Below are 16,606 nucleotides of genomic sequence, written 5' to 3'. Positions count from 1 at the left end.
GGTGGTTTGGGCATCTAGTGAGGATGCCTCCTGTACGCCTCTCTGGGGAGGTGTTTCGGGCATGTCCATCTTGGAGGAGACCCCGGGGCCAACCCAGGATACGCTGGAGGGATTATATCTCTCGGTGGGGCTGGGAACGTCTCGGGTGTCCTCCAGAAGAGCTGGTGGAAGTGGCTGGAGATATGGCTGTGTGGGCTTCTTTGCTGAGGCTGCTGCCCCCCCGACCCAGACCCGGATAAGCAGATGAAAACGGTATGGTACGGTACGGTATCATTGGATGTAGATTTATTACAATGGACACAGTGCAGGTTTATTTCTGAGCTTTACTTGATAAGAATAATATTATAATACAGTGTTCACATTCTACAAAACATATTTTATTTCTAGCCGTTCAGACGCATCTATGTTTTGTCGGTGTTGGTTGGTTGACTGATCTTTGATAAATCTCCGAAGGACACAGTGGCTGAACCTCGCTTCGCTGGTTTGGCCTGAGGAAGAAAATACAAAGAAAATACAAAAGGCAGTAAATATATGTAGAGATAAATGCAACAGTCAGTAATATAAATAACAAATAAGGTGTTGTTAAATTACCTTTATTTTAACAATGTGAAAAACCAATAGGCTTTATTCCTATGATTTTATTATTATTTTCTCTGATTAACCTGTTCCTTCTATCTAATCTGTGTTGATTTATTCCAAGTTTCAAAGCTTATAACTGAGGAACCATCAGGACAAAAAATTAACTAATGACACCTGACTGGAAAGGTATGAACGTGTAGTTTCACAACATTTAATATGTGGATAAAATACAACCTAAACTACATCATCTTAACTTGTAAAATAAACTTAGACACACGATTGTGGAGAATCTAAGCTTTCTAACAAGGTATAATATGTCTATATTAACAAAAGCTGTATTGTAGAAACTTTAATGTATTTGATACAAAATGGAGACTGGATCACGGTGGGAGGAGTTAATAAGCAGAAATGGTAAACCAGCTTCTATTTATTATCCTACCCCCTGAAGGGGAGGCAAAGGGTTTTGTTTTTGGTTTGGTTTATTTCTTTGTTTGTTAACACTTTAGCAACAAAACTATTGATTGAATCCAGATTGCCAGTGAGATCAAAGTTACAATTTTTTATGAATTTTTAAAATCTCGTCGTCCCCCCCCCCCATTTACTTGTAATGGGTGAAATTTGTCTATGCTGTCTATGTCTATGTTGATGTCAGCACATGCATAGACAAAATGACATCAGCTGGATCAATGCCAACATAAACTACAATATGTGCGAGAGGCGGGGTCGCACAAAAACACACACACCTGCAGTGACCAAAACATCAGATGATGCATCAGATGATGATTCACAACATCTAAGTGTTGAAACTGACGGATTGTATCATTGAAAGTGTTAGAAGCGAACATTGTGCTGAATTTGTTCACGTGCCTTCAAATATTCACATATAAAATGTAAAACCAAATCACTTTTTACAGATTTTTATGGAACTAGTTTGACAAAAATAAGTTATTTTAGTCTTTATCTGTACAGTCTATAGATAATATACTGATAATAAATATTTAAACAGTTTTTCTTGCTTGTTTTTTTCCAGGTTAGTTTCTATCTTTTCGATTAATCTTCTCCATCCCTTCATTACTTTTATTAAAACCAATAAGAAGCTACTCTTTCATATTACTGATGTCTTTTGGTATATATATATATATATATATATATATATATATATATATATATATGTATGTGTATACATATATATATATATATATATATATATATATATATATATATATATATATATATATATATATATATATGTATGTGTATATGTGTATATATATATATATATATATACACTGTATATATATACACTGTATATATCTATATATATATATCTATATATATATATATATATATATATATATATAATTTATTTTTTTGGTTTATTTATTTATTTTACATGTTTGTGTTTATGTCTAAATTGGGGGTGGGGACTTAAGTTAAGAAGGACAGCAAAAATGTACATACTGTATGATGCATTCATGTTATGCTGATGAAAATCCATAAATAAAATTATAAACAAAAGCTACTCTTATCATTCCTTTTTCTTCACATGTTATCAGAGCTAAATATTTGATAATGACCTGTGGTGTCATTTGTTCAGAGGGAATTTATATTTGGGATGTAAATCAAGTTAAAGTAGATTTCCCTACAATAAAAGTGTTGCTTGTAAAATGTTGCGTGAACAGTAACCATTAGCCAAACCCCCACTAACACAGAGCTGTGATCGTGTTTACCTGTGACTCATGAGGCTTCCAGCCAATCATGTAAAGGATGTCGAAGGTGGCGGGAACGGACCCATCCTCTGCGCCATACATCTCTGAAACGTTTTCATACAAAGAGACAGTTTAATGACTAATACAAGCACAAAGTGAAGCCTCAGTGCGTGCGTTGCCCCCTGGTGGCTGATGACAGTAGAGCTCATAAGCCCCGCCCCCTCTGTGTTAGCCAATAGACAAATTACATAAAACCCCACCAATACCTGCTTCCCAGGGTGGTTCTGTCTTTTATGGTAGATTTAATCAAGTTTTCATCTTTCTGATCAGTTTGTTTTTATCATTTTTTATTGATTTTCCCTGATGAAAACTACATAAAAACTCATTTAACGGCAACAAAAATCTATTATATCTCTTCTCTGAATAAACAGAAATAAAAAAGATTAAAGGAAAGATTTTGGAAGAAATCCAAATCCAATCAGAACTCGAGTCAAATGGAGGGATGATGTTTTGTAGAATAAAACTTTGTACTTAGTTGATTTAAACTAGACTAAATAAGTTCGAACAAAACAGATCCTGAAGAAAGTTTCTCATTCAGATCAGTTCAACATTTGCAGAATAAAGTTTTGTTTTTTCACCAATGTGTTTGAGGAACAGAACAAGTAAAAGACAAAAACTAAAAACAGGAAGTAAAACAGTGATGGCATTGTCTATGTTTGGACAGACGCATCATGAACAACAGGCAGCAGATCAGATTAAATGAGGTTAACATGAGTCAGAGCTGAGGGAATGACAAGAAAACACAAGTGTCAGCTGTTAAAGAGTCTATGTGTGGGATATCTACTCTCAAATATTAAAAATGACCACCCTCATTCCTTAAAGTGTATAGAATAAGGATCTGTGAAGTTCTGCCAAGGATGCCAATGTATTGGATTGTAGAGATATGAAATGATTTTTTTTTCCAGCGATGGGTCAGATGATTTGTGACCACTAGAGGGAGTAGTGAGTCACTCTGTTGACCAAAGCCAAGCTGAGGATGAGAACCAGTAAGAAACAACTGTCAGAGTCAGAGAAAAGAAGTGATAACTAGAAGGACTTGGAGAGCGCAGACCTCCGCCAAGGCAGATCAGTGGCCCCCCCACTCCCGATCACCACCAAAATTTAATAATTTGTTCCTTGTGCCAGTATTAACATTTCCTGAAATTTTCATCCAAATCCGTCAATAACTTTTTGAGTTATCTTGCACACAGACAGACAAACAGACAAACCAACTCCGACAAAAACATAACCTCCTTGGTGGAGGTAAAAACAAAAGCCCTTGTTTTCTCCACTGGACACAACTTTAAATTACAAGCATGGAGTTTGATGCTGAAATGTCAGCGTTACTTTTACACAGATGAGTTTGATTCTGAGGCTTATGAAAGTATAAAGTTATTATGTGATGTTACTATCGTTGCTAAGTTACTGTTTGTTGATACACAGTTCAGAATAAACTGTGACAGTTCTGATCTTGTTTGGATGACTCCAAACAAATCTTCAGTTTAGCTAGGGTGTGGTATGTTGGGGGGGACAACCCCCCCTCTGGTTTTTACATCCCTACTTCTGCTGAATGAATTTCATTCTCGGGGGAGGGGGGGACAACCCTGTCAATGATTAAAAAACAATTGAAATAACAGGCAGGTTGTGAATGACTTTTCGTACACATATAGTTGTACTCAAGGCGGACCCAAAGCAGACGCAGAGTCTGTACCACTCACAGTAGCCTATGAACACAGTGCCCCTGACTCTGTGGGAGCCTGAACTTTCACCTGAACCGAACTGTCAGCAGTCTCGGAATTCGTGAATGTCCCCATGCACATAAATACATTGTATACCTTACCTATCTCACTCTGTAGACTATAGAACAGTGTCTCTCTCTCTGTGTCCAAAAGTGGCATTTTTTTGATCTGCCCCGACCCACAGGTAACCTGCTGATCCACTCATCACTAGTACAGACGTACGTCTGTAGGCGCTGATGTACATGTTCAACTGCATATTAATCACTTCGGTTTTATGTTAGGTTTTACAGCCTGATTGAGTTGACCATTGGCCATAAACCCTCTCCCATGTTGGTGTGATTGGCCCTTCTCCATGGTCCTGAAACTGAATTAGACCATCTCTCACATCGCAGGTGTGGCCGTCACAGAAAATTAAATGTTTCATGTATTTTTATTTTGCATTAAAGATGAATGTTCAACTGTTCGACATGCAATAGGGCCTACCGTTAACTTAAAGAATTAGGCCTGTTGATTGCTTGTTTTTTCATGATTAAAAAAAACCCAAAACACACAACTCCCACCCCTCCTCTGTTTTTTGACAAATCGCACCCTGAGTTTTGCTACTGACAACACAAACTGAACAGAAAATGCAGGTGATTTGTGGTTTTACTGTGGCTGTTTTGTGTCCAAAAACAGAGCTATAATGTAAACTATCAGCTGATGCAGCACATAAGGATTATAAGACAGTGTTAATTTGAGCAACTATTTTAAGCACCTATGAGTTTTAGTTTGAAGAATAAAACTTGTTGCTACCATAATACAAATGTGTGTGAATGAGCTTCATATTTTATTCAGTGAGTGATTCAGTCTGTGGATACATAGTTGGTTTGTTGGTGGTTTTGGTACCAGACTGCCCCCTGCTGGTCAGAACTTGACATACACGTACTACAAAGAACACTTCTAAACTGCATAAAACATCGAGCCTCATTTCAGGGAACAGATCAGACTTTTCTTACCTTTATAAATGGCGGCTGCTGCTAATATAGTGTCTCTGTGTAACATTGACCTCCGGTTCCAGGCACAGTTACTTTCACCCATTCCTGCAGAAATAAACCATGACAGAAACCCGAAGAGAGAAGTCAACCGTCTGAATTTTCCACAGGACCTGCACAAAAAAGATGTGATTAAAGGTAGACTTAAAGTTTGATGTTGACATTTTGTACCTTGCAAATCCCTCATGACCTCCATGATTCCTGGATAATGAACCTGAACTTCATCGATGTCCTGAAACAGATGGATATTGGTTTTTATGTCCTGATTATCAGATGACAAAGTATAATACATTAATAAATATTCAGGTCTGCATTAAAATAAAAGAATACTTAAACTTTCCAGCTGAAACAAGAATAATTGTAAGTGCAAAACTGATATAAACTAATTCAAACAGTTCAGATGGAAAGAAATGATGGAAAATCATTTCTTTACAAGTGACTGACAAAGTGTAAAGGGCACAAACAATGAGACACAGCGAATGATGAAATAAAATCAAATAAAGAATATCAACATGTTGGTAAAATGAAATACTATTATTATTATTATTATTATTATTATTATTATTATTATTATCACTATTATTGATTGTTCTGATTTTTTCATCATTTTTATCATTTGATGCATCTCTGTCCTAGTTCAGCATCTGATTTTCTACTTTTATCCATTATTTTTTGTCCCAGTGCAGAAGCTGATGTTGCCCCCCCCTCATTTAAGCCCCCTGTGTTTCCTCACCACTGTCAGCATGCTGAAGCCAGCCTGTCCCAGCAGGTTGCCCAGGTCGGTGACAGCCGTGTAGGGCGACACGTGGGGCGAGAACCCGCCTTCCCTCTCAGTCTCGGCGAGCTGGAGTGAACATCGCAGCTCGTACAGCGTTTCCCCGCCCGCCATCGCTCCGATGAACACCCCATCAGGCTTCAGCACCTGGTGGATCTGAGATGAAGAGGAAGAGGAGGAGGAGGAGGAGGAGGATGAAGCAGGTCCTCAACACCATCAGCCCATTCACATCAGTATAAAATCAGTTTACTTTATCACTACTTTCACACACAACGCCTTTAATTCAGTCCACCTTAAACAGATGTGTAAATTTTTAACCTTAGAAAGTCAAAGAGAAATAGCTGGAGCAGTTTAGATTATATTATTATTATTATTGTTAATAACTTGCTTATGTATTGTTGTTATGAATACGATTACTATGATTATTATTCCCGTTATTATAATTATTATCTATTGCTACAATTATTATTATAATTATTATTATTACTACTTGTGTTTCTAATGTGTAATTGCCTGTTTTTAATACTGTTTTATAGTTTTTGTTTTTGTTATTGTTATTTTCTTTTCCTTTCTTATCTTCTAATTCTTCTTCTGTATGTTCAATGTTGTTCTGATACTGAAATCTTAGTTTCCCAGATGGATCAATAAAATTCAATCTAATCTAATCTAGTTACTTCTCACCTGTCTGAGAGCTCCAGGCAGGTCGTTGATCCAATGCAAACTGAAAAAGGTGAAATCCAGACATTTGTAAAGACGTTTGTGTTTGTCTACAGCCTGTGTTAAATTAATCTGATGGTTCTGGACTGTGTGACCCACCTCATGCTGCTCACAACCAAATCAAAAGTGTTTTCTTTAAAAGGCAGAAACTCCTCGTCAGCCAGAATGCATTTTGTCGGGATCTCGCTCTGTCTTCTCTGTTTCTGAAATTAGTGCCGTGAAAACACAGTAGTAGGTTGAAGCCTTCTGCATGTTTAACTCCACAAGAACATTTTTACTGATGTGTTTTAGCGCTCACCAGAGATTTCTCAGAAATGTCTGTGAGGAACAAACGCTCCACGATGTCCTGAAACACCAACAGGAAAACAAACACTATGTTAGATATCAATGTTTGCCAGGCGTCTAACTGGCTATGAAAAGTTTAGAGAAGATCAGATAAAATACATCTGAAGAAGAGCGACTTCCTGTTTCACGGCTCAAGCACAAGTGAACATCAACATGAAAAAGTAAATTTGCACACATCATTTATCAAGTGGGCTCATTTTTTAGCTAAAGATCTCTATTTTATGAAACTCTCATCCTTTTTAAAATAACGCCTATAGAAAAAAGTTACAACCGATTTTATCGATTGTACTTTTTACACCATAACCATAGATCGAATTTGACACTAAAATCATTTCTAAAAAATGTGAAAATGTATTCAGCCTGTTGATTATATAGATGACTGTTAAGTTTCAAGTATTAGATTTTCATTATTTTGTGAATATTATTGATATTTAGGAGTTTGAACATTTGTGTGTTGCTTAAAAGGCCCTGTCCATGTGTTACCATAAAAATACCAATTTTTAATTTTCAAGTTACTTATAATTCAGATATTTGAGTGAAACTTTCAGAAAGTAATGATCTTTTGATACATTTTGGGTGATGCATACAATGGTAAACAGTTGTCCACGTGTTATCACATTCTCATGTCAATAAAACAGAGACTTTCAATATTTTACTCCAAAATTTATTTTCAGCATAGTTGAACATAATATCTAAATGGTTTTGTCCTACTTGATATTAATTTCTGTTGAGAACCGCATGTTTTGAATGTTTGCATAAAGCTTAAAAAATTGATGTCCGTTTCAAGTCCACATATTACCGAGTAGTAATTTGACATTTTCACCTAAAAATTTTTTCTCCCTAAATTTTATCATACATAATGTTAAAGTGCTTCTAAATACCTACTCAAATATGTCTAATACATGCATATAAGTTACTCTGATTACATGACAGACACTGTTGAACAAGAAATGTGTCCGTGTGTTACTGCTTGATCGGACCCTTATGCCAAATTTTTTTGTGTTGTCATGGTAACAGACTCAATATTGACATGTAAATGGGATCAGTTCAGGTATGTAACAGTTAGTAATAAAATGATGGCTTCCTGTTCAACAGCAAAGCATTGGAATTGGCTTTGTTGCCATGGAAACAGCATGTAGATTTGTTCAGTTTAAGTTTCTAATTAAGGCTGTAAAATTTGCTGAAAATCAGGTGAAGTACCTCTGCCTTTTAACTACTTCCTTTTTTATGGCACATCATTAATTTTCACTATGTAAAGATGCTAATTAGCGGCATCGCCATGGCAACAGCGTTAATGCCTTATAGAGAGCCTGTAGATGATGCTGGGTGAAACTGAAGTCGACTAGATCAAACATGTAGGCAAGTAAACGGCAAAAATCTGATTCAAAAATCCGATTCAAAATGGCAGACTTTCTGTTATGAGGTCACGTGACTAAATCATGTCAGAGTTTAGCATTTAAAGTAACTCAACCAATGGGGAGAGAGGGACGTACCTTACTTAGATGCTCTGCTATGTAACTTCTACCACCGCTGATGTCCAAAGCAAGAGGAAACGTCCTGAAAAGACAAGGACGTTAGTAACTGGCAGGATGGCGAATTAAAATAACCTTCAGAAAAAACTCACCGTGCAACATCATAAACCCGATCTGCCACATGACTACCAACCTGCAAACAGGAAACAGAAAAACAAACTTTAGATGGGTTTATTCTGAAGGATAAGTGTCTAATGATTGTAAAACCAACAGGTCGAAGACCAACTAAGTTCTTTGGAGAGTGACGACATTTTAGAAAAGTCTGGTCACTGTCACTCACACAAGAAACAAAGGACAGTATTTAATCTGACATGCAGTAGTACAGATAACACAAATAACAATCAGAGCCTGGGGTATCTTTCTGCACCAGTTTAACCAGCACTCACAGCTTTTCCCACTTCATATCATGATTTTTTCAATATCATCATCAACTCAGAACTTCTAAATCATCCATTATTTGCTGTGAAGAAGTGTCACCTCATGCCACTTTTGTTTTTATCTATGTGAACTGGAATTCAATTAACAAACATAAACCTCTATTACATTATAACTGACTAAATACACAACATTGCCAAAAGTATTGGGACACGTCTACGAATCATTGACTAAAGATGTTCTGATCACAGGTGAATAAAATCAATCCCCTGGACATGCAGACTCAGGAGCTCAGTGAATTCCAGCGTGGTACCATGATAAGAGCAAAAAATAAGTCCAGTCCTGACTTTTCCTCTGCAGAAGTTCACAACTTCCTGCAGTCAATACCTCCAGACGTCCAAATTTTATGTGTCCTTCAGATTAGTTCCAGAACAGAACAGAGAGCTTCATGGAATGGATTTCATGGCTGAGTAGCTGCATCTAAGCCTTCCATCACCAAGGACAATGCAAACCATGGGATGCAGAGGCGTAAAGCAGCCGCCACTGGACTCCAGAGTATTGGACACTGTCCTCTGGACTGACCAATCACACCTTTATCTGCCGATCTAATGGACCAGTCTGGGTTTGGTGATTCCAGGACTACAGCACTAAAGTGACTACACTGAACCAAGTGTACAGTTTGGTGGAGGGTGAGTTCTGGTGTGGGGGTATTTGTCAGGGGTTGGGCTTGGCCCCTTAGTTCCAGTCCAAGGTACTCTTAATGCTTCAGCAGAACAAGACAAAGTGGACAATTTCATGGTCCATCTTTGTGGTCAGTTTGGGGACAACCCCTTCCTGTTCCAACATGACTGACACCAGTGAACAAAGAAACGTCCATTAAGACATGGATGAGTGGGCTTGTTGTGGAGGAACTGGACTGAACACCTTTGGATGAATTAGAGTAGAGACTGTGATCCAGACCTTCATCTATATCAGTACATGACCTCACAAATGCACTTCTACAAGAATGGTTAAAAAATCTCATGAGGACACTCCTAGACCTGGTGGAAATCCTCGATAAAATAGTTGAAGCTTAGAGCTGCAGAGGCTGGAACGACTCCATATTAAACCTATGGATTTAGAATGGGATGGTATTACGGGTAATGTGTGTGTAAAGACAGACGTCCTAATACTTTCGTCAGTACAGTGTTTGTCTTCATGTCTTAATCCTTGTGTTTGAATGGATCCAGACATTGACTGTGTTCAGAACTGTGTTAAAAAGAAAAGGTTATGTAAGGACATGTCTGGGGAGGGGCTTGAACATAGTCGTGCTGAAGGGTTAGATCAGGGGTGTCAAACTCATTTTCTTCCGGGGGGCCACATTCAGCCCTATTTAATCTGAAGTGGGCCGGACAGTAAAACAATAGCATGATAGCCAATAAATAATGATAACTCCAAATTGATTTAGTGAAAAAAATGACATTCAATTATGCCAGTATTTACATTTACAAACTATCCAAACAAAAATGTGAATAACCTGAAAAAAAAGGAAATTTGTTAAGAAAAATAAATACAATTTTATCAATATTGTGCCTCAACTTATCATTTATACATATGCATTACAGATCCGATCCACAAAGGCACATTTTTTTTAATAACAGGCAGAATATTGTTAAAATTGCACTTTTAAAGGATAGTTTGTTAATGTAAACATTTTCATAATTTAATGTTTTTTGCACTAGGTCAAAGAGAAAGAATTGGTATTGTCATTATTTACTGATTATTATGATATTATTTTTGAGTTTGATGCCCTAATTTGCACTTTGCAAATTCATCCTGCGGGCCAGATTGGAACCTTTTGCGGGCTGGTTTTGGCCCCCGGGCTGCATGCTTGACACCTGTGGGTTAGATGATTGAGCATTACACCCTGTGAAGTTATTCAGAAGCGTTCAAGCCTGGTTAGGAGCTCTGTGAACCCTTCAAGTGTTATTCAAAACAGATTTAGGTGTCCTTTGGATCTGATACATGACTGACATGCTTTATACATGTTCTATAAATGTCATTTTGTAAATCCAATGAAAATATCACTGGGTGTGGAAAACAGCAGGCTGAGGTCAATATAAGGAGGGAGACGCACCCAGTCAGTCAGAGTAGTTCTGGTGTCTCTTGTTGACAACGAATTGCTTTCAGATTTTTTGTCGACAATGAATCTTGTTTGTCTTGAATGCTGACTTCTCCTAGTGATTTTTTTGAAAACCATTTAGAAGTTTCTGACCAGCAGAACAAAGTCCGGTCTTAGACTCAGGTCCTTTGATCTGGGACACTTGTTCCACATCACTTCCTCTGCCCAGTGTTTCTGGTCTGTGTTTCCAGACTCTACAGTGGACTCTGAACCTGGGGGTTGTGTAATGTTGTGTCTTTCTCTAAGTCGACACATCAGATGGTTTAGATCTCATCCTGTAGGTGAGCTGTGTCCAGTCCTACCGCTGCAGTGGCTCATTTTTTTGGTGGTTTTCCTGTGGCTGTTTGCATTAACCTTACGGTATCTGGGTGAGCATATTATGCATACTTTGTGCTTTACGTTATAAAAGGAGGTCCTACTATTTTTCACGCTTTGTATTAGGTTAGAATTCTAAAGTTGTTTATTTTTGCATGATTTTTAAAATTTTGAGCCAGTCACTAAAATCAACACATTTTAAACAATGGAAAATTACTTCACTAGCACCCTTCTTCGAAGAGAGTAAAAATGTGCATTGGCACACTTAAGAACATTTGACCTGGCATAAAAAATAATAATGCATAGTAACCAGTGTTGCTGTTAATAATTGACATATGTCAGGCGGCAAAAAAAAAAAAAAGAGTAATCCAATTTTTATGTCGTATATTGAAAAAAACTGAAAAAAAGATTTGCTCTGACAGATCCATTAAAAGCATTTACAGACTTGTGTAATTTCTGATCTTGTAAAACATGAAATAAACTGTTGTGTAAAACTATTCTGTTTAAGTTAAGCAGGGAGAGATATTTGCAGTTTACAGTTAAAAAGAAATTAAATCTAAATGTTTACAAAGCACTGTTCTTTAACTTACAGAAACAAAAGATTTGCACTTGGAACTGAAATTATGCTCAGTATTAAAATGTTTAAAACCATTTTTTTTTTTCTTTACATAGAAGTTGAATTCTTTTGATGTGTATGTACAAAGTTAAGAACAAATGTAAAGTGATGTTTGCCAGCTGCTGTTTACATTTGTAGTTTAAATATCACAAAAATATGAACACTGGAAATAAAACTGAGACATGTTGGAGTAATCAGAGAAATTTTGTTTTACTTTTTTAAAGTTGATCCAGCCCTTGGTCATTGTTTAAGGACTAGACGTGGCCCAAGCCAATTTAAGTTTGAGATTCCTGGGTTAAAGGTTAAAACATGGGAAAAGTGATGACACCTCGTGTGAATGCAGCAGAAACTGGACCTTATTAGTCCAGTTAAGTCAGTCACTGCAAATGTTGTTTTTACTGTGGTGAGTAAAGCTGTCAAGTTAAAAGTCCAGTATCTGTCTCTGACATGTAGAGGACAGGGGGTAAAGTTGTATAAAATGCAAATACTCGAGTAAAGTACCAGAGAAGTATCAATAAGTAAAAGTACTACACTAATGAAACTAATTTATGTCCCATGTTCTGCAGCTGAGATGAATCTGAACGAGTACTTCAACAGAATCGGGTTCCACGGCTCCTACGAAAAACCAGATCTAGAGACGCTGGTGCAGATCCACAAACATCATGTGATGTCGATTCCCTTTGAGAACCTCAGCATCCACTGCGGTGAGCAGATCACCATGGACCTCCAGGTCATTTTCCATAAGATTGTGAGGTGCGGTCGCGGGGGCTGGTGTATGGAGAACAACCTCCTGTTCTGGTGGGTTCTCAGGGAAATGGGCTACGATACCACGATGCTGGGCTGCAGGGTCTATGATGGACACCTTGGGGACTTCGGCAAACTTGACACCCACCTCATCAACAAGGTGGTCATCAGCGGCGAGACGTTTGTGACTGATGTGAGCTTTGGCGTGTCGTACCAGCTGCGGGAGCCTCTGGAGCTGGTCTCAAACAAGGACCAGCCTCAGGCGGCGGGGGTGTTCCGTCTCATGGACAAAGGAGATGTCTGGGTCCTGGAGAAGACCGGCAGGAAGCCACAGGTTCTAGATCCAGAATTTGCTAAATCTGGTCTGGTGTCCACGGAGCTAACCAAGCCCATCTACTGCTTCACGATGCAGCCGCGTAATGCAGATCATTTCTCCGATGTTTGCCACTTTCTCCAGACGGATCCCAGTTCTCTGTTCACCAATAAATCTATCTGCTCATTGCAGACGTCCACGGGGTTCAGAGCCCTGATAGGCTGGACGTACAGTGACGTCACCTTCAAACCCGAGGACGGGGTGGACGTGATGGACATAAGATGTATTGCTGATGACGCCATAGAGGAGATCCTGAGAGAAAACTTCAATATGAAACTGGAGACGAGACTAAAACCTGTCAACAATAAAGTAACATACAAACTCTGAGACGCAGAGTTCAGGTTCAACGAGACGAGTAGAAGACCTCACCGAGACCAGAGACCGAGAAAGACCAGAGGACAAGGAAGAGACACGACAAAGATGTAAGAAGATGAAAACAAGACCAGAAGGATGTGAGAGACGTGATGAGATGAAGACAACTTAAAAGAAACAAGACCTGGAGGACGCAACAAGACAAGTATGACCTAAAAGACTGAACAACAACAATGGAAAAGCCAAACAAGAAGAAAATGATGTAAAAAGACATAAAAAGATGAAATAAAATAAGAGTGATGTAAAAGATGAAAACAACTTAAAAGAAACAACAGGATCTAAATGACACAGAGAGATGAAAACCACATAAAAGACCAAATGAAAACTACATTAAAGATGAAACAAAACATAGCGAGACAGAAATGATGAAGACATGGACAACTTAACACATGGTTTTAACGATGAAAGAGTCAGTGAAAACATGGACATTAAGGACATTCATTTTGTACTTTGTGAATTGTGCTTTTTTTCCTGACAGAATTACATCAGAGTAATTTAACATGAAGATCTGACACTTTAATTCTAATACTTTACTATTAAAAAACTTCAAATCAACATGTATTTCATATATATAGGAACATCATAATGTAATTTATACATGAAACCAATGATTCCAATAATAGGTCATTGGTAATGATCTAATTTACTTGTAATACAGTACTTTAATACTACTATAAAATACTACTAGAAATGCGGGATTAACCCTTAGATACATGAGTGTCTGGACCTTGCACTCTCCCATAAGTGGGTCAAAATGACCCTTGTTGAAAAATCTATGTGTTTTTATACCATTTTTCTCATTTTCTTATGTTAAAAATAATTATTTGTATTCTATTTTTGAAATATTTTTTATTTTTCATTTTTTAACCAATTTGAAAATGTTTTTTAATATATATTTTGAAAATTTGAAAAGCAAATTATACATAGTATATAATATATTGTATATGATGGCAATAGAACAATGCAGTGGTGGCACCAAGGGGGGGCATGGGGGGCAAATGCCCCCCCAGTCACAACCTTTGCCCCCCAGTTGCCCCCCCACCCAGATTTGGGAAAATCTTTGGGAAAATTTGGGCAACGAAGAAATATGAAAAATCTGTCAATGCGTTTTAACTGCATAACTGCATTCTCTTCAAGAAGAGACTGAAGAGTAGGTCTAACATGCAGAGGTTGTTTCTTATGAATAATATAGTTATAGGTTCATAATGTTATGTGTGCCTTCAGTTCTGGAATGGATTAATTCCTCTGCTTGTATTGCATTCATCTTTCTTCTACATAAGAAATGTAAACCAAAGAATTAGCACGCGTAGCACAAGGACTAGTTTTTTATGTTTTGAACCCACCTATTAATTACAAATAGTTTTGTTAACTGTTCAGGTCTGTTTTATCACTCAATTTAAATTTCTGCTTTAACAAATACCTTGAATACATTAAGTATTACCTGATTTTACCAAAAATTGCCCACTATATAAAGTGTAAAGGATAGGCTATACATTATATATATATATATATATATATATATATATATATATATATATATATATATATATATATATACATATATATATGTGTGTGTGTGTGTGTGTGTGTGTGTGTGTGTGTGTGTATTTTGCAGCCGCTAAAGCGCAAAGCGTTAATTTCGCGCTATGCGCAACATTTTTTTGTCTGCCCCCCCCCCAACATTTTCTTTGTCCTCCAGTTGCCCCCCCCCACACACACACACACACACACACACACTTTTAAAATCCTGGTGCCGCCACTGGAACAATGTCAATATCCATTTTGTGAGTGAGTGAGTGAGTGAGTCAGTCAGTCAGTCAGTCAGTCAGTCCTTTGGTCTTGCTGTACAATGACTGAATGACTGAATGAATGAGTGTATAACGTATGATAAAACAAAAGGTTCAGATCAAATTCCACTGTAAATGAATGCAGGTCATTTTTCACCAACCTATGGAAGCATGGGTTAGTGATACAAAAACTCCAATTTCATAAAATCTATAAGAGATAAGTTACAAAAATTTAAATAGCATAATTTCAATAAGATAAATAATAGCTTTTCGTTATAACGATATTGCAAGAAAACAACCACACCATGTCATTTTTGACCCACTTTTATGCATCTAAGGGCTAAAGTACTACAACTACTACTATTACTACTACTATTACTACTACTATTACTACTTCCACTCCTCTTCCTCTGCATGTCTTCACATCAGATCACCTCCTCCCATCTGACTCTGTCTCCTTCATCTTACTTATTTATTTTGTTCTATTCTATTTTATTTTTCACTGTTTGTTTCTCACCTACTCCATGTTCTACGTATGCACCAAACCTCTGAAGCAAACTCCTGGTAATGTGAACCCTGTTTATTTACATGACAATAAACATCTTTATCTTCTACCTTCATGTCCCCCTTCACCTCATCCATAAACCTCCTCTTTGCCTCCTCCCTGGTACAGACCATCTTCATCATCCTTCTATATATTCACCATGCGTCCTCCCACCATCTCCATCTAGACTCTTTCTCTCTCTCTCCAAATGTCCACCCTGATCTGTCCCTCTGTCCTTCAGCCCTGGTCTCACCACCGTCCTCTAAACTTCCTTTAACTACTGACAATGAAATAAAAACCTTTAGATTCGGACCCAACAGCTTTCGGGAATCTAAAAGGTCACCTAAAGATGTTCACGTCACATATTCTGGATCCAGGACATGGACTGTTCCGAGTCCTGGACCCAGGTTGGACTCGGGGTCCGGGTCTCACCTCCTCCCTCAGGTAGTCGTACTGTCCCCAGTCCGTCAGAGATGAAGACCAGTCCTTCTGCCTCCTCTTCATCTCCCTGTTGAACACATTCATACCGACCCTGCCCGACCCGGACCCCGGCCCGGTCCGTTGCTGCAGGACTCTACTGCAGGTCGACAGGATCCGGCACCAGCTGGACCCACAGACCGCGGCCGGGTCCGGGTTCAGCCTCTGTAGGACTCTGAGGATCATGGAGCCGGTTCAGGTCCTGCTTCACGCACACAAACAGACTCACATTGACCCGGATCCGGATGCTTCCGGTCCCGGACACCCGAAGAGGCGTGACGTCGAGGAGGAAGGAAAACCCGGACCAGGATTACGAGAAAACCACCGAACTGGATCAACGTCTGGGACCGGATTCACGTTCAACAGAGATAAAGTC

General features: G+C 38.2%; 2 protein-coding genes across 2 annotated transcripts; one reads left to right on the top strand and one right to left on the bottom strand.

Annotated features, from left to right (window-relative positions):
- Nucleotides 1–302: 302 nt before the first annotated feature.
- ndufaf5 (NADH:ubiquinone oxidoreductase complex assembly factor 5) lies at nucleotides 303–16,494 on the bottom strand. The gene is made up of 11 exons (XM_030138803.1): nucleotides 16,186–16,494; nucleotides 8,559–8,599; nucleotides 8,428–8,491; nucleotides 6,888–6,935; nucleotides 6,689–6,792; nucleotides 6,554–6,593; nucleotides 5,831–6,028; nucleotides 5,269–5,329; nucleotides 5,062–5,145; nucleotides 2,310–2,392; nucleotides 303–488 (listed from the first exon to the last, which is right to left on the bottom strand). The coding sequence occupies exons 1-11, from the start codon at nucleotides 16,414–16,416 to the stop codon at nucleotides 402–404; spliced, it is 1,041 nt and encodes a 346-aa protein (XP_029994663.1). The 5' UTR covers nucleotides 16,417–16,494; the 3' UTR covers nucleotides 303–401.
- Nucleotides 12,308–13,961, top strand: LOC115422455 (arylamine N-acetyltransferase, pineal gland isozyme NAT-10-like). Its single transcript, XM_030138813.1, has one exon. The coding sequence runs from the start codon at nucleotides 12,469–12,471 to the stop codon at nucleotides 13,375–13,377; it is 909 nt and encodes a 302-aa protein (XP_029994673.1). The 5' UTR covers nucleotides 12,308–12,468; the 3' UTR covers nucleotides 13,378–13,961.
- Nucleotides 16,495–16,606: the final 112 nt, after the last annotated feature.

Source organism: Sphaeramia orbicularis, chromosome 1 (genome assembly GCF_902148855.1).
Source record: "Sphaeramia orbicularis chromosome 1, fSphaOr1.1, whole genome shotgun sequence".
NCBI classification, from domain to species: Eukaryota; Metazoa; Chordata; class Actinopteri; order Kurtiformes; family Apogonidae; genus Sphaeramia; species Sphaeramia orbicularis.
This window is presented reverse-complemented; position numbering and strand designations above follow the sequence as displayed.

What these genes read in the sequence shown, in the direction of transcription:
- LOC115422455 (XM_030138813.1), top strand. Translation starts at nt 12,469, where the DNA reads ATGAAACTAATTTATGTCCCATGTTCTGCAGCTGAGATGAATCTGAAC.
- ndufaf5 (XM_030138803.1), bottom strand. Translation starts at nt 16,416, where the DNA reads ATGATCCTCAGAGTCCTACAGAGGCTGAACCCGGACCCGGCCGCGGTC. An exon ending in CGGGTTTATGATGTTGCACG is followed by an intron (nt 8,492 to 8,558) that starts GTGAGTTTTTTC and finishes TTGTCTTTTCAG; the next exon opens with GACGTTTCCTCTTGCTTTGG. An exon ending in ACATTTCTGAGAAATCTCTG is followed by an intron (nt 6,793 to 6,887) that starts GTGAGCGCTAAA and finishes CACTAATTTCAG; the next exon opens with AAACAGAGAAGACAGAGCGA.